Source organism: Piliocolobus tephrosceles, chromosome 2 (genome assembly GCF_002776525.5).
Source record: "Piliocolobus tephrosceles isolate RC106 chromosome 2, ASM277652v3, whole genome shotgun sequence".
NCBI classification, from domain to species: domain Eukaryota; kingdom Metazoa; phylum Chordata; class Mammalia; order Primates; family Cercopithecidae; genus Piliocolobus; species Piliocolobus tephrosceles.
In genome coordinates, this window is record NC_045435.1 from 10,236,876 (window position 1) to 10,258,481 (window position 21,606).

General features: G+C 34.2%; 1 protein-coding gene across 1 annotated transcript in view; it reads right to left on the bottom strand.

The window, feature by feature from the left end:
• EPHA6 (EPH receptor A6) overlaps positions 1–21,606 on the bottom strand; it is a 941,742-nt gene that overhangs the window by 498,871 nt on the left and 421,265 nt on the right. The window contains exon 5 of the mRNA XM_023216075.3: positions 21,005–21,340. Within this exon, the coding sequence (XP_023071843.2) occupies positions 21,005–21,340 (336 nt within the window). The remainder of the gene's footprint in view (positions 1–21,004; positions 21,341–21,606) is intronic.

Here is a 21,606-nt window from a genome sequence, read left to right on the forward strand (position 1 = left end):
GCCCGTGCCGGCAACCTGGAGCCGCCCGTGCCGGCAACCTGGAGCCGTCGGCCCCGTGGAAGCAGCCAGCATGTCCGGCTGTGCGCAATGGCCGGACCCCATGCTCACAGACACACTTCTTGCCACTCCACGCCTGACTTGCATTCTCCCTTGGAGGCATGGGATCCATGCTGGCATCATGAGCCAAGGGAAGCCAGCCAGGCTGAGAGGACGGAATGAGCCCAGCGAAACTGAGCAAAACTTGGGCAAAGGCACCACAGGCCACAGAGGTTTCCGGCCAGGAAAGCGACACCCCAAAGATCCTGTAACACTTTCATAGTACAAGGAAAGAGTTGAGTAGTCTGACAGAAAATGTATAACCTGCACAGCCAAAAATATTTACTATCTTGCTCTTTACAGAAAAAAGTTAGATTCTGGGGCGACGCATACAGAGATCTGGCATCTTTATCAAATCTTCATTATTCTCAATATTGAAACTGCTTTGTTAATGTCAATAAATAGCATTGGTACAGAAAACTACAATGATGTCCAAATTCACCCAAATTTGTGAACAGAATTAGAATACAAACCAGGAGTCACAGACCTTTGGTCTCATGTTTACCTGCCACACATTATACTATCCTTTCTAACAACGCACACCTCACCTTAGTTTTCTTCTTTTAACTTCGAATGTTACAATTATAACAAAAGATGGTATAACTTACAAAACAGCTTTGATATAAGCATGCAAAGTTCTGTGACTTAAAAATATTTTTATTCTAAACTTTAATAAGCATGTTAATACATAAATTTAAATTATTAGATTCTTTATTGAAACTATTTCCTAAGTACAACACCTTGCTTATATTATTGTATATTTTATTACATTATTATAAGAAAAGTAAGTAATTGCATTGTGTGTTGGTTTGCAAACCTTATTTGCCTACAGGGGTGTGTGTGTATCCCTTTAATTGGAAGGCACTGTAAAAAAAATTCATGAAAATTTAAAGTGCATTCCTTTATTTAATCATATATTCCTTTATTGAACAAATATATATGAATACCTTCATCAATGAATTTATTTCTAATAAAAAAGTAAATTATTTAAATAAGCTATGACAACATTTTTAAACACTTCTTCTTTAAAATAATTATGTCTTCCCCAGAAACATATCTATAAACCAGATTATACTGTAGGTATGGTCAATAAATATTGATTCTGCTTAGCAGTTAACATCACCTTTTATAAAAAATGCTAATTATGCAGAGTATTTTAATAATTGACTACAGTAAAATGTGTAGAGGTTTACCAGGGAATATATTCATTCTAAATTTGAAGTTTTCCTTGATTAAATATATCTTTTAACTTAACTTTCCCTTTACATTTATAAAATGTGTCATATTATAAACATACAAATATTTATGAATAGCAAAAATACTTATTTCAAGATCAAGATCAAATATAATGAAAGAACAAAGGCCATTTTTTTTCTTTATAAAAACAGAGGGTAATTTAGAGTTTCAATATCCTCCTTCAATTTATAGCCTGCTCCAATTTAGGCAAGATATTGCAGTGAGAGACTAGAAAAGCTCATGCACTCCAAGGATAGCTAAGAAGCCACCAGTAGTACATACATTTACTGTGATGGCTCATCATATTTTCTAAAGAGTCTGCTAAAAGCTATCTTAATCTTTTCATTATTTATTTTTTGATGAAAGTATGTTTCTGGCTAGCAATAAGTAGAGAAGCAAGAAGAATGGTTTGAGTAACTTATGACTAAATAACAAGGGTTTTATAACTAAGAACTATGGCTCTCCCTAGGTCCAGGTCTCAAAATGTCCTAATGGTTAAGAGCTCCCTCTCTGGACCCAGATTTCTTGCTTACAAATTCTAGTTTGTCCATGTGTTAACTATGTAATCTTGACATTTTTTTTAGTCTAGCTGTGTCTGTTTCCTCATCTGGAAAATGTCAATAGTAGCATGTCATTGGGTTGGTTTGTTTAATGATTTAATATAAATAAAGTCTTGGAAGAGTATCTGACAATTAAGTGCTTTGGGACTTGATCCCATTGAATGAAGGTTGCACCACATCTTTCTTAAAATTAATCTGAACTCCAAAGAACAGGTTCTCTCTTGAAACATTCCCTCAAACACCACTAAAAATCATTAGGTCAAGTAGGAAGTCACTTAAAGAAAAAGCTGTTGTCCTATAAATATCTAAAGACATTAGGAGTCAGGAATATAAATAGAGAAAAACAAATGAGAGACAAGTTAAAAAAATTTGTGATGTATAACATCTCCAGGTTTTTAAGGTCACATTATGTGTAATTATTCATTTTAGCATATCTGCCATAACTTGATGTGTAATTGTTCATTTTTGCACATTAGCCATGGGAAGAGCTGACAGGCATTCTAGTGTCTGGCCAACAGTGGTAGAGATATGGTGTATTTGACTCTCAAACCTCTCACCTTATCTACCATATAGGTACTAAGATTCTAATGAATCTGTCCATTTACTTCCTTGTTTTCTTAGACTAGAAAAGCTGTTCTTAGAGGGAAGTCCTTTTTCATATACCTGGGTTCATCCAACTAGTCACATAATAAATGCTGCCCATCCCCAGCCCTGCTTTGTTTTTAACCTGAACTAATCATTATTTGTACATCTCTATTTTCTAATATTTCCTCTGGGTATCCTGTTTAGGTAAAACACAGCTTTATGATGCCCTTCCCAATCAACATTAGACTATTTGTTTCAAGATAGTAATTAACTTCCTGCCTAATTTGTCACACTTAATTTGAAATTAGGCATGCAAAGCTATTAAACACTGTGGTTGTGGTGTTTGCATCTGGCTGAAGCAGTAGCCACTGGCAGCCTTGATTTATCACTCTTCATTTAAATTCCTGTGCCAATGATTTTAGTTCTTAAATGCTGTGACTGGCATTTATAGATTTCAAAATCAAAGTGAAAATAAGCTACAGTTAAGTTCTCAACAGCTGAGATCGATGAAAAACGGTTTTATAACTGAATGCCCTGCAGATAAATCCTAGGGGCTTGACCAAAAAGTGCTTCATGCTCAGAGATATTGCTGTGGGAAGACAACCAGTATTCTACCCTAATGGCTATTTATAAATCACGATCAAAACTGTGCATCTTGTAACAGTGCCATGTGAATTTGTTCCCAGATGAAAACTATTTTTGCTAAGTCTTCCTTAAAAGAACAATCCCCAAAAGCAAGCTTATCCTACTGGGAAATCTCATCTTTGATATTCAAAACTCTATCCAGCATTGCTCATATTTGAGGAAGCAGAATATAACATTGCTACTAGACCTAGCTTATAATTCTGTGGGCAAATTGTCTCCTAAAGTGAATGAGCATGATTCTGTAACTTTCTTATCAAAGTCTGACTGTGGTGTAAATCTTGACTTAGTGAAGGCTTCTTCAGATATGGACGTGAAGAATTTGACTTTTCTATAACCCTGACAGAAAGAAATTGTGAAAATTTGTTCTTCCTGTCTGACTTTATGATCCCAAATCTCCACACTGTGTTAGGGCAACCCAAATGCTATTCTTCCTTTAGGATAAAGCTCCTCCAGGAATTGTTCCAGCTTAGTTACGCTTTTCTTTCCTCCTCTAAACTAAAGCATTTACAATTTGTATCTTATAATTTAACACGTTACTTAAGATACACTTCCTGGCTGGGCGCGGTGGCTCACACCTGTAATCCCAGCACTTTGGGAGGCTGAGGTGGGCGGATAACCTGAGGTTGGGAGTTCCAGACCCGCCTGACAAATTTGGTGAAACCCTGTCTCTACTGAAAATACAAAAATTAGCCAGGTGTGGTGGCATGTGCCTGTAATCCCAGCTACTGAGGAGGCTGAGGTGGAAGAATCGCTTGAACCCAGGAGGCAGAGGTTGCAGTGAGCTGAGATTGTGCCACTGCACTCCAGCCTGGGCAACAGAGGGAGACCCTGTCTCCAAAAAAAAGAAAAAAAAAAAAGTATACTTTTTTTTTTTCTCACTAGCATTTTTGGTCTGCTAACCTTGTCTTCTCAATTAGAGTAAGTAAAGCATTTGAGTTAGACAACACTACCTCTTCCTTTCTTACTTCTACTGTATGACAGCACAGAGTACTCATGCATTACGGCTTAATAATTGCTTGCTCCTCAGTTTATTAAACAAACATTTGCTGAGCGTCAACTTTATATGTCATACCATTCGAGGCTCCAGGGATAGAGTGAGCAACACAATAAAATACACTGGGAAAAATCCACCCCTCATGGAGCTTACATTATACTGTCGAAAGACAAAATTCTATTTCGAAAGTATTGCATCATCGAATTAAGTGATGAAATGAAGGACACACCTAAATCACTTTGAAGAAACTTCCTTAGGCACAATCTTGAGAAATACATTTGTGATAAAAACAAATAGTAAACAAACAAACAAAAAAAGGTTAAGGTTGAAAGTGACAGAGTGGATTGTAAAAAAAAAAAAAATGCAGAGAAGATATGCTTATTGTTATGCCTTAAGAACTAAAATTATTTCTATTTACATAGATTTTTTTTCAAATGCCAACTTGAACCAGATATAGCGAGGTTTTAAATATAGTGTATTTTTTATTTTTCAAAAACTATAAGGATTTTTATTTTCTTCTCAAAGGATACAGACTTTAATATGGGAGGAGACACTACTGAGATACTTGTTTACCTTCTAAAAACAACAGCACAACTTTAAGTCACCACAGCAAAATTTCAAGCATACCTCAAAATATTACAATGTAGAGCCTCCAGCAGGACCTGTATGTATGAAAAGTTAAAATAGGATTTTAAGAGAGGTGTCCTTTTAGTGGAGGTGTGGAAAAGTTCTTGCATATTTATAAACTGTCATTTTCTTACTTCTGTTAGATAAAGTCTTTAGAATGATGTGGAATGTTGATTGCAAATATGAAAAGACTACACAGTTAGTGAGTATTTGCTTGCTCATCATGTTATCTCATGCAAGATACTTATTTTGTAGATGCAGAATCTGAGGTCCGGAGAGATTAAATAACTTCACTGAATTTACACAGCTGGATAGTAACAGTTTAGGGACCAGAACACAGAGTTCATCAGATTTTGACCAGCTGTTTCCCACCTCTATACATGACTAAACTACTGGTCATTTCAACAGGAAAAAAATAATGTAATTATGAGTTATAAATTCACGAGTATGCAGATGGTAAATAGCAGACTAAACTATGTAAACAGGATATAAAATTTGGGGCCTGAGAGATTCATAAAAGCAAATAGACAATAATCTTTCCTGTCTATTTTCTGGGCGTTGATGCTTAGGTTTGTACAACTGAACACAACGCCTTCTGTAAGTCTGTCGCAGGATGTTGAATCCATGAACAGAATGCTTACTGTTGATGTCCTGAGTGAGCACTTTACCACCAACGGGCAAAAGTATCATAACATTGAAATTTTAAAAGGTTCCACTGTGAGTATAATAGACATTCTGTGTGTGTGTGTGTGTGTATGTTATGTATGTATGTATATATACTCACACACAATCACTAATTTATTTAGCAAATATTTAATGCACAGATTTTATGTGACAGGTGCTATGGTAGACCATGGAGATATTAACATTTGTTGATTGTCCAATAGAAAATATTGACATGCAATTGAAATGCAGAGTATAGTTACGCACTGTGATAGGGTAAATATAAGCAGTTATGAAAGGATAAGCAAGATAAGATCATAAAGGACTTTGCAAATAATTTTACAAAAATAGTCAACCATAAACACACCACACAGAGAAAAATATTGGTAACACTTCATAAATTTAATATTTATTTCCTTATGACCATGTATCCATGTATGTACATCAATTGTCACATAACTGGGGTAACAGTGTATATAGGGTTTCTAATCCTGCTACACTTAACACAATATTATAAACATTATTCTCATTCACTAGACTTGTCATTCCATCTCACAGACATAGTACCTTGTATTTATTGTTTACTTTCGGTCATTTAGGATATATATACCCTTCCCAATTATAAATGATAAATTTTTCTATACACATACAGTTTTTCTACTCATATTATCTTTCCTAAAAACTGACAATGCCTAGTAGTGGATTTAGAGAGTATAATAATGTTAAAGTGCTAGATATACAATACCATGTAATTTTACAGTTATTCCTGCAGTGATAGGAAGATTTTGACCAAATCATATGCTAAGCAGTCAGAGCATTGCCATTTTCCAAAGAAAAATCAACGAGTCCAATTTGATGGAAAAACATTGCCTACCACTACCGTTTTAATTTGCATTTCTCTGATTTGCAGCAAGAGTGAAGTTTTTTTGTAATGCATATTAGGCAATTGCCTTTTTTTCTGAGAATTGATCACTCCTGTCTTTTGCCAATTTTTACCATGGTCTATTCATTAAAAATGTTTTCCCCACCTTACCCTTTATTTTCATTTTGTTTATAATAAATTTCGATGTATGAAATTCCCATTAAAGCCACATGTTTTTTGCTTTGCAATTTTTTATAACTTCTCTGATCATTATTTATATTCACACCTATATGCACCTCTTCTTAAGATTTTATTTTTATCATATCTGTTTGAACATTTAAAATTTGTTTTAGGGTATCTTCCTAGTTAATGATTTGATTTGGAGTATTCTAAATAATAGATTTCCCTCAACAAATTTTATTCACTGATGTACTTTCTCATTAGTTTGAGATATATTCTTTATCCTATATTAAATCTCTTTGTGTGGTAAGGACTTCTTTCAAGACTATCTCTTCAGGTTCTTTAATCAGAAACTTTTTATGCTCTCATAGGAAACACAAATAATTTCTGATGTATAAGCTAATTATTCACTAGTTGATTTTGATTAAATATACGTCCCACATTTTAAGAAGACATTCCTGGATGAGAATCCATGTTAAAAAGTTTCCATATCCAAATGGAGCAGCACTATAGTTTATATTTATGTAACAACTACATTATCCTAGCAACAAATGACATTTCACTATATAAACACAACACCCTGAATTTTTGTCAAGTATTATGGAAACCTGCCACCACATCTCATAAGAAAACTTTTAAATAGAAAACTAAGTAAAATTTCAATGAAGAAATGCAACCAGGAGAAAAATGATTAGTTACTGAAAAACGAATATTAAACATAAATAAAGCTTTTTAATGCAAAATACAGTAGAGCAATACCATTCGTTTGCCATATCTGTGTTAAGTTTAGACAGTGTACAATCTGAGTGTTTGGCTAGCTTAAATCCTAAACATAATTAGTCTTCCTAGTTGTTGAATAAATAGGCAACAATGATTTTGCACTTTTGACCTTAAAAATTATACTTTTCCTGAAAATCAGGTCCCTATTGGCCAAATTCATGTCAAATAAAGGATAACTTTTCCCATACTCTGTGGCATTTCTTACACCTTGATGAACTATCATTAGTTAAAAAGTCACATGACGGTAGATACATTAGTTCATTCCTTCCACCCAAGGCAGAGACCAACTGTGAGACACCAAAGAGGGAACATTAAAAAAATACGAAAATACAGAATAAAATTTAAATTAATAGAGAAATAAAGCAATGAAACATTCATTGTGAAAAGTTTAGAGAATGACATTCAGTTCTAGACTGCAGTAGGAGAATGAGGCTCTCTGCTTTGACGGGTCATTAACACTTTAAATCTTCATAAATGAGGAAAGAGGCCATATCATAAGGTCTTCAGAAACCTAATGCAATTTGATTATTTTTCTGCATTTCATCCATTATTATGTATTCTTCTTCTATTTTGAAAATGGATGACAAAAATTACATTATATTAAGTGTATTTTAAAAATTTTATTTAACAAAGAACTAAACGAGTTTTCATAATTTGGCTACATCTAATATCTACTTTTAGAATAGTGATAAATTATATGGCATGTCATTTACTGAAAATCTACTTTTATAGTTTTATTACTTCAATAATTTAAGGCAATAGTGTCTAATGAGATTTTAATATAAACTGCTACAACTTTATCTTCACTATATGCTGTTAAAATTTGACATAAGCAAAAAATCTCTTTATTTTTATTTATGCTACATTTAAAGTGCTAATTATTTGAGTCTTTCAAAATGTGTTATATGTTTTTAGCATGTCTGCATTAGGTTCAGCTTAGACATATAAAAGAAGCTATACCACCCTGTAGTATTTTAGCATAGATTTCATTTTATGGATTTTACAAAAATAAATGTTTTAAAGGCATAGATTTTACGGAATAAACACATCCCTATTTTGAGGGTTTGAGTTGCAAATGTTAAGGGTTTGAATGATAAGAGAAAAATAAAACTCAAAATTTATTCATCACCATGACCTGCACATTATTTGTGATAGTGGCTTTCTTTTTCCCTTTGCTGAATATTCCCTGGAGGAAACATTACTGCTGCCAGAATAAACATGGTGAAAGCACTCCGATTTTGAAGAAGTTCCCTTAATTTTGTGAATCCCATTCTTTTTTTTTATTTTTTATTTTTTTTTATTTTACTTTAAGTTCTAGGGTACATGTGCACAACATGCAGGTTTGTTACATATGTACACCTGTGCCATGTTGGTGTGCTGCACCCATCAACTCGTCAGCACCCATCAACTCGTCATTTACATCAGGTATAACTCCCAATGCAATCCCTCACCCTCCCCCCTCCCCATAATAGGCCCCGGTGTGTGATGTTTCCCTTCCCGAGTCCAAGTGATCTCATTGTTCAAATCCCACCTATGAGTGAGAACATGGGGTGTTTGGTTTCCTGTTCTTGTGATAGTTTGCTGAGAATGATGGTTTCCAGCTGCATCCATGTCCCTACAAAGGTCACAAACTCATCCTTTTTTATGGCTGCATAGTATTCCATGGTGTATATGTGCCACAGTTTCTTAATCCAGTCTGTCACTGATGGACATTTGGGTTGATTCCAAGTCTTTGCTATTGTGAATAGTGCCGCAACAAACATACGTGTGCATGTGTCTTTATAGCAGCATGATTTATATTCCTTTGGGTATATACCCAGTAATGGGATGGCTGAGTCATAGGATACTTCTAGTTCTAGATACTTGAAGAATTGCCATACTGTTTTCCATAATGGTTGAACTAGTTTACAATTCCACCAACAGTGTAAAAGTGTTCCTATTTCTCTACATCCTCTCTAGCACCTGTTGTTTCCTGACTTTTTAATGATTGCCATTCTAACTGGTGTGAGATGGTATCTCATTGTGGTTTTGGTTTGCATTTCTCTGATGGCCAGTGATGATGAGCATTTTTTCATGTGTCTGTTGGCTGTGTGAATGTCTTCTTTTGAGAAATGTGTTCATATCCTTTGCCCACTTTTTGATGGGGTTGTTTGTTTTTTTCTTGTAAATTTGTTTGAGTTCTTTGTAGGTTCTGGATATTAGCCCTTTGTCAGATGAGTAGATTGCAAACATTTTCTCCCATTCTGTAGGTTGCCTGTTCACTCTGATGGTAGTTTCTTTTGCTGTGCAGAAGCTCTTTAGTTTAATTAGATCCCATTTGTCAATTTTGGCTTTTGTTGCCATTTCTTTTGGTGTTTTAGACATGAAGTCCTTGCCCATGCCTATGTCCTGAATGATATTACCTAGGTTTTCTTCTAGGGTTTTTATGGTATTAGGTCTAACATTTAAGTCTCTAATCCATCTTGAATTAATTTTCGTATAAGGAGTAAGGAAAGGATCCAGTTTCAGCTTTCTACTTATGGCTAGCCAATTTTCCCAGCACCATTTATTAAATAGGGAATCCTTTCCCCATTTCTTGTTTTTCTCATGTTTGTCAAAGATCAGATGGCTATAGATGTGTGGTATTATTTCTGAGGACTCTGTTCTGTTCCACTGGTCTATATCTCTGTTTTGGTACCAGTACCATGCTGTTTTGGTTACTGTAGCCTTGTAGTATAGTTTGAAGTCAGGTAGCGTGATGCCTCCAGCTTTGTTCTTTCGGCTTAGGATTGTCTTGGCAATGCAGGCTCTTTTTTGGTTCCACATGAACTTTAAAGCAGTTTTTCCCAATTCTGTGAAGAAAACCACTGCTCAGTGAAATAAAAGAGGACACAAACAAATGGAAGAACATGCCATACTCATGGATAGGAAGAATCAATATCATGAAAATGGTCATACTGCCCAAGGTAAGTTATAGATTCAATACCACCCCCATCAAGCTACCAATGACTTTCTTCACAGAAGTGAATCTCATTCTTATTTTGGAGATGAGTCTTCTCCTCTGGAACCTAACGTTTTCATAGCATTCAGTTGAGAGAATAACTGAGAGGCTTTCAGGTTATTTTGAAAACACACACACACACACACACACACGCATACATCCCAGATGTACATCCCGGATGTATCTCTGGAAAAATTGTTAGTCTGATATACTGTCACTTCTTTGTGGCCCCTTAAAGATTTGTGAACATTCATGAAGGACACTTCTTCATTCTACCAAAAATACAGAATTGTAGAACAGTGAAAGAAGGTGGGTGGTGATGGGTGATGACAAACTTGCAAATTGGAAATAAGTAGTCATGATCTAACTAGAATGTTATACTGATGGTCTTCCTGTCTACAAAGAGTGACGATTCAGGGGATGGTGACCTTCTATCTCCTGAAGTGCAATTTATTTTTTCTGTTTTCCTCTTAAATAAGCTAACATTTCTGCTAGTTGCAGGAAGGTTTTAGGTGAGATATTTCGGGAAGACCATCTTTAAAGCGTCAGTTGAAAGATTACAAGGGGATTAAAAACATTTCTTAGAGATCTTTGAAATAGGATAAAAATAATATTTATTTGAGAAGGGAATATGTGCGTCTTGCCTCATGACTAGTAACTGAACTCTACATTCTCTTTAGGTTATTTCAAGCATGTGAAAACCATCACTTTATAATATAGGCGTAAAACTAATATGAGCTGGCAGAAATTTGGTTAACACAATTCAGAAAGTGGAAAATAATTTATTTTAGGAAATAATTTTGCACATCAGTTATAGTTTAAATTTAAATATTAATTTAAGGGTGCAGTGGCTCATGCCTGTAATCCCAGCATTTTGGGAGGCTGAGGATCACGAGGCCAGGATATCGAGACCATGATGGCTAACATGGTGAAACCTCGTCTCTACTAAAAATACAAAAAATTACCCTGGCGTGGTGGCATGCGCCTATAGTCCCAGCTACTTGGGAGGTTAAGGCAAGCGAATCGCTTGAACCCAGGAGACAGAGGTTGCAGTGAGCCGAGATCGCGCCATTGCACTCCAGCCTGGGCGACAGGGCAAGACTCTGCTTCAAAAACAAACAAAAAAGAAAAACACATAAATATATACATATTTAAGTTGCATTTCAAATAGTATTTTTTTACCTCTTAATACAAGTATCTCACATTTTGTAAAACAGCTAAAGAAAAACAGCAGATAAAGATTTTAAATATTCAAAATTGCTCAGTGTATTAAACATTTATTCTCATAAAAATAGAATGAGAAATCTATTCCAAATTTCTAGGAATCTGTGTAATCCCTATCTAGAGCTGATCAACATATTTATGTTTATAAAACATAATAAACTTAAAAATATCAAATTATGATACAGGGCATAACTACCAAATAGGTTAAAATATAATCTGAACAACTCGTAGACAGACAATGGCCAAACATCCACTATTTATATAAAGAAGCCTTGAAACAGGAAGTTAAAATAGGAGGGCATCCATTCATATGAGCATTATAGAGTATAAACTAATACATATTTAAGATAATTACTGTCAGCAGAAGATTAAATATTTTTTGCAAAAAACAAAATGAAAAAGAACATAAAGCACATTTCTATTTATATATTACAGATATATCTATCATCCTTGGAATAATATTTACTTGCTTTAATAAAAGATTATTTAAGAAATATGTAAGCTGAATTACAATATGAAAGAATGAATACAAATAAGTTCAATTTCTGTCATAATTATTTTGAAGGGAAAAACACTTTTATATTTTAGAACACATCCTGAAAGTGACTAAGTATAACAATATATAGCAGAGCATAAAATTATCGATAACTGAAATCCACCCTTAGATCTATTAGAATGTCAAAATAATTAGAAGAGCATTAGTCAAATCATGGAACTCTCTTTCAATTTTTTTTCTGTTTTTAATCTTTCATTAGTAAAAGCTTTGCTCACTGCCTAACAGAATAAATGTGTGGTCAAACAACTAGGCTTTCTTTCATTAAATAAGTAAAATGTCAACATGCACTGCCTGTCACATCACTATTTAATCATTTATTACTTCCTACATATTTTAAGGGCTTGTGTACTAAATAATATTTCAGGCAGTCAGTTCTTGAAAATGTATATTGAATCAGATATTATATATTTAATTTAGTTTTTTTTTTTCACTTAGACAAACTTTCACTTCCAAATTTTAAAGAATAAAAGACCGTTAGCGGCTCCATAGCAAGCATCATGTCTCAAACACTCACACATGCATCTTTTTTTTTTCCCACTACATAACAGATAGCTCAATATTTAGTGTGTCAGAATCATTGATTATATTGGTTTGCTGAGTAACGCCAAGAGGTAAATTTGAAAAACAATGATATTACCATTTTGTAAAATGTTTTCAAGGCTGGCTTCATGAATGCATGGCTTATGCAGATGCACAGCTCTCCCAGCTCTCTTAGGGTTTAATGCTCAGCTAATGCCATTGAAATTCTTAATAATTTTTATCTTTATACTCATATTTTTAAAGTGAATACAAATGGGGCAATGGAGCATGTGCTGGGAGCACGATGCCTGGGCTCTGGGATGTAGGTCCAGCCTCCCACTACTTTACCACATCCACAGGATGTGTTCTCCCTGGCACACTCCCCAACTCTCAGCCATGCAGTCTTCCAATCCCTACCCTGCCCTGTGATTGCTGTCATAGTCTGCCTAGGTTAGGTGAATATATTGACCTCAGTGTGGGGAGGACCACATTCCTGGGTTGCCAGTTCACTTTCCCCAGTGAGGGATCTGGACATCAAGGAAAGGGTCTAGGTTGGATCTGCTAACCCTGGAGCATCGTGTGTGTGTGTGTGTGTGAGAGAGAGAGAGAGAGAGAGACAGAGAGAGAGAGAGTGTGTGTGTAGCTGTTTCTGCTCTGCAGATTTCATGTCTTAATGCAAGCAGGTCTCTCACCTACCAAGGAGGAGATTTGAAGACCACTGATGGTCTCCCATTGTGGGTTAGAAAGGCAGCTGCAGTCCTGAAGCAGGGCCCTGGGAACGTGGGAGTGTCATCATTCTTCTGTTCAAGTACCCCTGGTACAGAGCGAGTGCTCTCTGGGCAGGCTCTATGTTTTAAGGGACCCTCTCTTTTACTTCCCGACCTTCCTGAGTCTGGCTGATATTTTTCTGTTCTGTCCTACTTGAGACACACTTGGGAACAGCAGGTGCATGTGGGGTCAACTACAGAAAAAAGACTTGTATATTTTGATGTTTTCACATATGTTAAATGTTCTTGTATTTGCATTTAAAATGGTCATTGAGCAATATAAAGATGAACGGGGAATTTTAATGCAAATAATTTGAAATTTTACTTTTTCTTTACTTAGAGGGACATTAAATGGCAAACAAAAAACATTGTGCCAGGTGGAGAGAGATAAATCACTGAAAGAAAGAGCACTGTATTTCAGTACCTTTTATGACTCCCTTTTCCTACTTTTTGAACAAAGGGTCCTGCATTTTTATTTTTCACTGGACATCATAAATTATTTATGTAGATGATTGACTGTTTTAGAATCTAAACCAAATAAATAGAAAAGTGCAGAGGAATACATGGAAGAAAAAACACTCATCTAATGATGGTCTGTGGAATTTCTGTCTGGTTAAAAGGTCAGCAATTAGTTTTCCAATCTTTGCAATTGAAATATTTTTAGCTATGAAGAAACATCACATTTTTAATGATTATCAGAATAATCTGTCCACTTGGAAAATAATTTTGTTTTATTCTTACACATCAATGCTGTTTTAATCCTTAAGGATATTTACTTCAAAGAGGCTTTTAGAAAATATCACAAATGGCCAGATGCCGTGGCTCATGCCTGTAATCTCAGTACTTTGGGAGGCCAAGGCAGGTGGAACATGAGATTGGGAGTTCAAGATCACCCTGACCAACATGGTGAAACTCTGTCTCTACTAAATATACAAAAAAAAAAAAAAAAAAAAATAGCTGGGGGTGGTGGCGGGCACCTGCAATCCCAGCTACTTGGGAGGCTGAGGCAGAGACTTGCCTGAAGCCAGGAGACACAGGTTGCAGTGAGCCGAGATCATGCCACTCCACTCCAGCCTGGGGTTTGACAAAGCGAGACTCGGTCAAAAAAAAAAAAAAATCACAAATAAAACCCAGTGTTAAATACTAAGAACATAATAAATCAGTTATCCTAATCATCTCATTTATTTTGTAGGCAAAGTTCAGTTAATTAAATCAAATTGGCATCCATTTTCAAACAAAGAACTATATTGAAAACGTGCCAGTTTGCTAGACATTTGCCTAACTATAAAGTAGAGCCTTATATCATATGATAGTTATAGATTATGTAGAATATGATTATGTACACACTCAATTCCAATTTATTTAAACATCTGCTAATCTGGTTTAATTTTACAGGATTTAAAACATTTTACTAAAGAATCTCTATGACTGTTTTTCAATTTGGAACCGATAAATGTCATTAAAATTGTTAATATAGTAGTAGAGGCACCAAAACAGCAATAAGGTCTTGTTATTTTATGCTGAAGAAAACACTTAGTCACCTTTTCTGCAAAATGTGCAAATGAGAATTCCTCAGAGAAAACAGCTGATGACTCTAAAAGCCAACTGCTTGAAATCAAGTTTAGGATCAAACACATTTCTTTAGCAATGCATGATCACGGAGAAAAGTTGCTATTAAAGCATGGTTTAATGTTGATTAAAATCCTTTGTTGAATATGTTGTAGATACACAATCAGAGAATTTAGTGAACATGCAATTTAGTATACGTTAAAGAATACACATGCCATAATACTTTCTTGTTACTTTCCAGACATAGTCCTGCTTGAATTTAAGGCTTTGCTCTTTTTATATCCATTGCCTGTGGTAGTCTTCTTTTATATAGTTACAAGAGTTTCCCTTCAATTCATGATCTGCTCAAGTGTCAAGTTAGAGAGGTGTTTTTGGTTTCCCTGCATAAAGCTAACCATTTATTTTCAAATCACTTACTCTGTTTAGTTCTTCCTCGTGGGACCTATCACTTCTTAACACTAAAGTATAATGTCTGTAAAAGCAGGAACACTGTTAATTATTTTTCTCTTTATTGCTATATTCCTAGAACACAGAACAGTTCCTGGCAGACACTAAACAGTCAATAAATACGTTTTAATGAATTAAGCAAATGAAAAATTAACTCACACCATCTTCAATCTCTATTAATGCAGTCAGTAGAGATTTATTGTTATAGGCAATGTAAATTGAGGATATTCTTAGTGAATAATACATCATCCATGCCCTCAGGAAGCTTATATATTGGTTGGAAAGGCAAATTATTTAAAAAAATGTATGATTATTGTCCAGTGAGATAGTGACACTGTAGTGTTTTACACAACTATCTGAGAACAGTTGTTGAATTTCTACAGCTGCTGATTGGAGCAAAGTTGCTAATCAACTCTCAGAAAACTAATTTCTAAGTCTGAGGCACTTTTCTATAGTTTTCAATTACTCAAAAGATGTACATCACAAAAAGATGCTAGACTTGGAAATAATTTGGTGTTTCTTAGGAGTGTAAACAAAGTTTACAATCACCTAGATTATAATTTAATATTTGGCTGCACCATAATCATTATGTAATCATTACTAGTCATGATTTAGTAAAATTAGCTAGTTTGACATTTCTTCCATAAATAAAACATCCAGTGCACTTTTCAGGGGAGCAATACTTTTGTTGAAGATAGAAATATTTTATACTTCAATATGTCTAGGTTTTGAATATATAATTTGCCTATGTATAAGAAATTTGGAAAAATACAAATAACACAGCATATTTCTTAAAGTCAGGGTTATTGCCTGTTTTAATAAACAAAATAAAACTTATCATGCCTCTGGCTTGTATTTCATGTATTTTTAGTAAGCAAGCATTCAAAACTTTCACACTGATTTTTTTTTTTTTTTTTTTTTTTTACTTTGGATAGAATTGCATAGGTTTTTAAAAGAATATTTGCTGTGAGCATTTTTGAAAACACAGTGAGGACTGTGAGAGATGTTCGAAGATAAAATACGTTAAAATGCAAATATAAAGATGAAGAATGTTTACACTATCCCTAATTACTTACTCCAGCAACATGTGAAAGTTTGGCATTTGAGATAGACTGTATTTCCAAAATCCAGTGAACTGTAAACCAAATAGACATCTCAAGTTTATACATATATAGAGACTTCTGTTGATTTAAACATATTTTCAGTGTTGGTTTAATTAGTTATTCTTGCTACAGCATATACATGAAATCTGCAATCACAATGTAAGCCTAAGGCAGGCCTATACAGAATGGTCACTCAAAGGCAGAGATGGGAGTGCTGAGTGTATTTTTTTAAGATGCCAATGAATTGGACAACTTGGTTCTGACAATAATTGCTTTAAAGACCCTTTAGCAAATATCAGCAGAATTGGTTTGTAATTTACCATGTCTTTCACTTTGAACATGGTCCCTAAAGGTTTTTGCACATGTCAGGATATCTACAAACACAATTTGTTTCAGGTTGACTATCCATGATTAACGTTTTCCTCTACTGTCTAAAACCTGAATAATTACTTTTTACTGAACTACACACCTTCGTTTTCCTATCATCCACTGAAGATTAAAATCAAATGTCTTCTGCATGTCGCTTTCTTGTTTTGCTCTCTAAATGAAACACCTTTCAAGACCATTTACATAAGCTATGAAAACAGAAGGTTGCAAATATAGATCTTAGGAATTGTAGAAGTCAGTTAATTAAGATTTATTGCAAAATTCCTTATTATGAAAGTCATAGTTTTAACTCTATAATCTTATGTATCAAACTAGACTTAGAATAATCAAGGAATGTTTCTCCTAACTACATCTAAGTCGTTCTAAGTGATTTCAAATTATTTTTTACATTTGTTTAATTATAAACAGAGCAAACAATTAAGCCAGATTTGTTTAATGTGGTTTTCTTAGTATTTCTTAAATATGAGAAAAAAATATATATAGTCAACTACATGATAGAAAAGGCAAACCAAGGCCAATTTATTTCATCTCTATCTTCACGTTTCACAATATGCACACATAAGAGTAGGATCAAATAATTAATATAACTGTCTATATTTTTTGGTCTCTAATATTTTTTCCATACTCATGTAAGTATGACCTCAAGAGCAATGTTATTAGTCTGACTTCTTTTCCCTATTTGTGGCCCTGGAAAGATTCCAGCATCTTCTGACACGTGGCTGATTCTTTAACTTGTTTCAGCTATTTGCAGATACCCATTAATTTTTCCAAATTTTAGATGAACTCTTTAGCTCCTTCCCCAAATCCTGCTGTACTTCTATGATACGCTATCTTATATATGATCAGCCTCTAATTCCTCCATTATCCAACTTTTGCTTGGTTCCTTCTACTCAGAATTATTTCCCTTATTCCAGCCTCATTTTACTTAATCACTTTCTATTCATCCCTCAGAACAGAACTTAATTTAAATGTTACTTCCTGAGTAAGATGCCCCCCCCCCAACCTTATCCTCCAGATTTGGAAAACATATGCTTTCAGAGCACCCTAGGCTTCTCCTTAGCAGTACTTACTGGAGTACTAACTACGTATTTGTGAAATTACCTGCTTATTAACTGACTCCCACCAGACTTTAAAGTACATAAGGGCTCACTATCATACACAAGGAATACACTAAAAATATGTTAAATAAATTGAAAGTGTATGAATAACACTTATCACTTTTGCGTTTTTGTATAAAAACAGTATGTAACCTATAGAGAAGGTAAACTATTTTACTCTTGTCCTCTCAGTCCAATGAAAGTGTAATGTGTTATCAGATAATCTTTGCAATTGCCTCTTAAATCAGTTAAAAGAGAATTCCCAAAGATACTCCAAGTGGAGTGATGGCAAATTATTTCCTGTATTTGAAGCAATACAATTATTTCATTTAAAGCTGGAACAAAATGGCATCAGTTTGAAGTTTGTTCTGAAACATTAAGTTTCTATAAATTCTTTTTAAATTCAACACTACACTCTGACTCCTTTGGATATGGAAAGGATATCTGATAGATCCACAGATTGAATTGCTTCATAACACTACCCTTACCTGGAGTATCTGCACTTTCACAGATGTGATTCTCTAACTTCAGAATTTCAGGCACAAGAAGAGGGGCCTTCTTGCTATCTCTCGAAATTATGAAATGGAGGCAGAAGCTAATATTTAAGTCCGGTCATAATATTTTATTAGTATATACATGACAATATTTTAGCTGGTTTAGGATCTTTATGTACTTTCAAATAAAATAGAAATATACTTTGATTATTTTAATATTTATATGTAAAACAAAATCAAATCAAATTAACAATAATCTTTTCTTAATATTCAACAAAGATAAATCATTGGAACAAATTGCTTAATGATATTATCCTTCCAGAATATATAGTTTCAATATATGTGTACCATCTCTTATTTTATGTTTGATATGTATCTTTTTTCCATAAGCAACACACTTTTAATGAACTATCCCATTTTAAAAGTGGAACACAACTTATATTTTATCCTTCTGATAAGCAGAGATGTGAACTAAATATACTCTTTTGTAATCCTAGAATGAAAGGCTGCCGTATGTATGAAATTATGTAAGCATATTTACTTTATTTAAAGTGACATATTGGTTTTGTCCAGAAATTAAATTTTTTTCCCTGTAGCTAAAAATTGTTGTACTAGATTGTATTTTTTGATAAGGCTGCAGCAATAAAAACCTTAGAAATCATCTGCTAAAGCAGAGAGGAACAGAAAACTCTCAACTACTTTATGTTGAAGCTATATTTGACAAGATTTCGTTGATACAAAAGGAAAGAGGAAAAGAAAAGAGAATAGGAATTCTATTTCGAATAACCATAAAGCAAATTCTACGATGTGGAACTATTTGCTAAATGAAGAGGAAAATTACATAGTAAATACAAAGACTATTAGTGTACAACATTATATGGCTTTGCTTTATTTATTAGAGGCATTTCTGAAGATTATCAGCAAAGTGAATTTATGTATAATATCTGGGAACACTAGGAAATTGACATTGGTCCAATCCACAGGATGTGTGTGTGTGTGTGTGTGTCTGTGTGTGTGTGTGTGTGTGCACATGACATTAATCATATACATGTCAATTTATCACATATGTAGCGTCAGGTAACTATCACCATAATCAAGATATACAACTATCATCACAGTCCTCCCTCCATCTACCACTTCTTAGCCACACTGCCCTCCTACAAATCTCTAAGCCCTGACAACCACTAATCTGTTTTCCATATCTATAATTACATTATATCAAGAATATTATATGAGTGGAATCATACAGAATGCATCCTTTTGAAATAGGCTTTTCACTCTGCATAGTGCCATTGAGGTTTATTCAAGTTGTGTGTATCAATACTTTGTTCATTTTTATTGCTGAGTATTATTCCAACACATTCAAATCAATGTATTTTATTTTAAATATCACCATATGCTGTCTTTGTGTATATTATGCTGAATTGTCTTTCTACATATTCATATGTTGAAGTCACAACACCTAGGACCTCAGAATGAGATTGCATTTAGAAATGGGGTCTTTAAAGAGTAATTAAGGTAAAATGAGATCATATGAGTGGGTCCTAATTCAATATGACTAATGTCCTTATAAGAAGAGACGATTAGGAGATCAGATAAAAAGAGGACAGACCTTGTGAAAACAAGGGAAAAGATGGCTACCTACAAACCAAGGACACAGGCCTCAGAATGAAATCAACAATGCTGACAACTTGATTCTTCTAGCCTGCAAAGCTGTGAGAAAATAGATTGTCTGTTGCTTAAGCCACACAGCCTGTCTTATTTGTTATGGCTACCTTAGCAAACAAATGCAGTGTATAAGAATAGTTTTATCTTTATAAATTTTTCTCATATACATGTTCATTTACAATATTTTCTACCATAAAGCAATAACTTGTGTGCCCATATAATTTATGAACACTTCTCAAAAGGAGTTTATAAAAATCTCTGAAGCTTTTCCTGTTTCCTGGTATGCAATATAATGATGTTATAAAGGAATTAAAGAGAGCATACACTTGTAAAAATCATAGGAGTGTTTGCAGCTGACCATATTATAGCAAACATCTATGATGTTATAAAGAGAACATTTAGGTGAATTCATCAGAGTTCTGAACAGTTTAACTACTTTTCACAAACCTCACATAGATGATGACATTTGAACACATTTCTAAATTTGTCTGCTACTTAGAGTGGATCACAATTTAATATACTGGCTGGAATGCTTTCATAATATAGACATGAATTATAATTTTAAAAATTCTTACTATTTGCTTTATTTGACATGAAAAAGGATGGCAGCATAACTGGGGCAATTGAAATTCAATTCATTTAATAACATTTTATTGATTTCTGACTTCTATTGGTAAGTAATATGGACGTACTCATTAAGATATATTATTATATGATTATATAAAATATATGAGTACATAAACATTGAGGGAAGTATTTCATCTTATTATTCATACTACTGAGAAATAACATAAAAATATCTTTCTGAATTTTAGGAAAGAACAAGAACAACAACCAGTGCGTTACCTCTGCAGTGTATAATGTATATGACTGCATTGCACCTGCAGTAAATATAGGCCCTCATGGGATATTATGCATCAAAAGAAATTATGGGTCTGTTTTGAGAGAACAGCAGTGGGACTTACCATCTTGATCCGTGGTCACTGTAATAGCTGTGAATGGCTTGGGAGAAAAACTCAACTCAGAAACTCCATTCATTGCTTCTATTTCAAAGGTGTAATTCACGTGAGACACAAAGTCAAGTACTATCACGGAATTGTTGATCAGGCCTGTATGTCTTGGGATGAAGCGGAGTCCTCCACCACAGTCCTCACACTGGCTGGTGTCTAAGCCACATTTCTTACAGATTACACTGTATGTGAGATCTTTTCTCCCTCCTGTGTCACTTGGTGGGCTCCATTCCAAAATAAGGGCTGTTTCATTGATGTTAAAAACCACATTCCTAGGAGCTGAAGGTGGCCCTAGAGAAAAGCAATTAAAAAACAAATGTACATGTATAGGACAATGAATTATGGTGCTAAAATGAAAACTTCATCAATAAATACTTATTTCTCTTTTATGTTAGTTTGAGCTCTTTTTCTAATGGGATCTATAATGATCATATGGTTAAAATAGCTCATTGGGTCTAGTAAGGAAGGAGTCTTGAGGAGTGAATGAAGATCTATATCCTAAATTTTTGGAGCATGAATTTCAATATTTAATATAAAAATCAGGATATCTGTAAAAC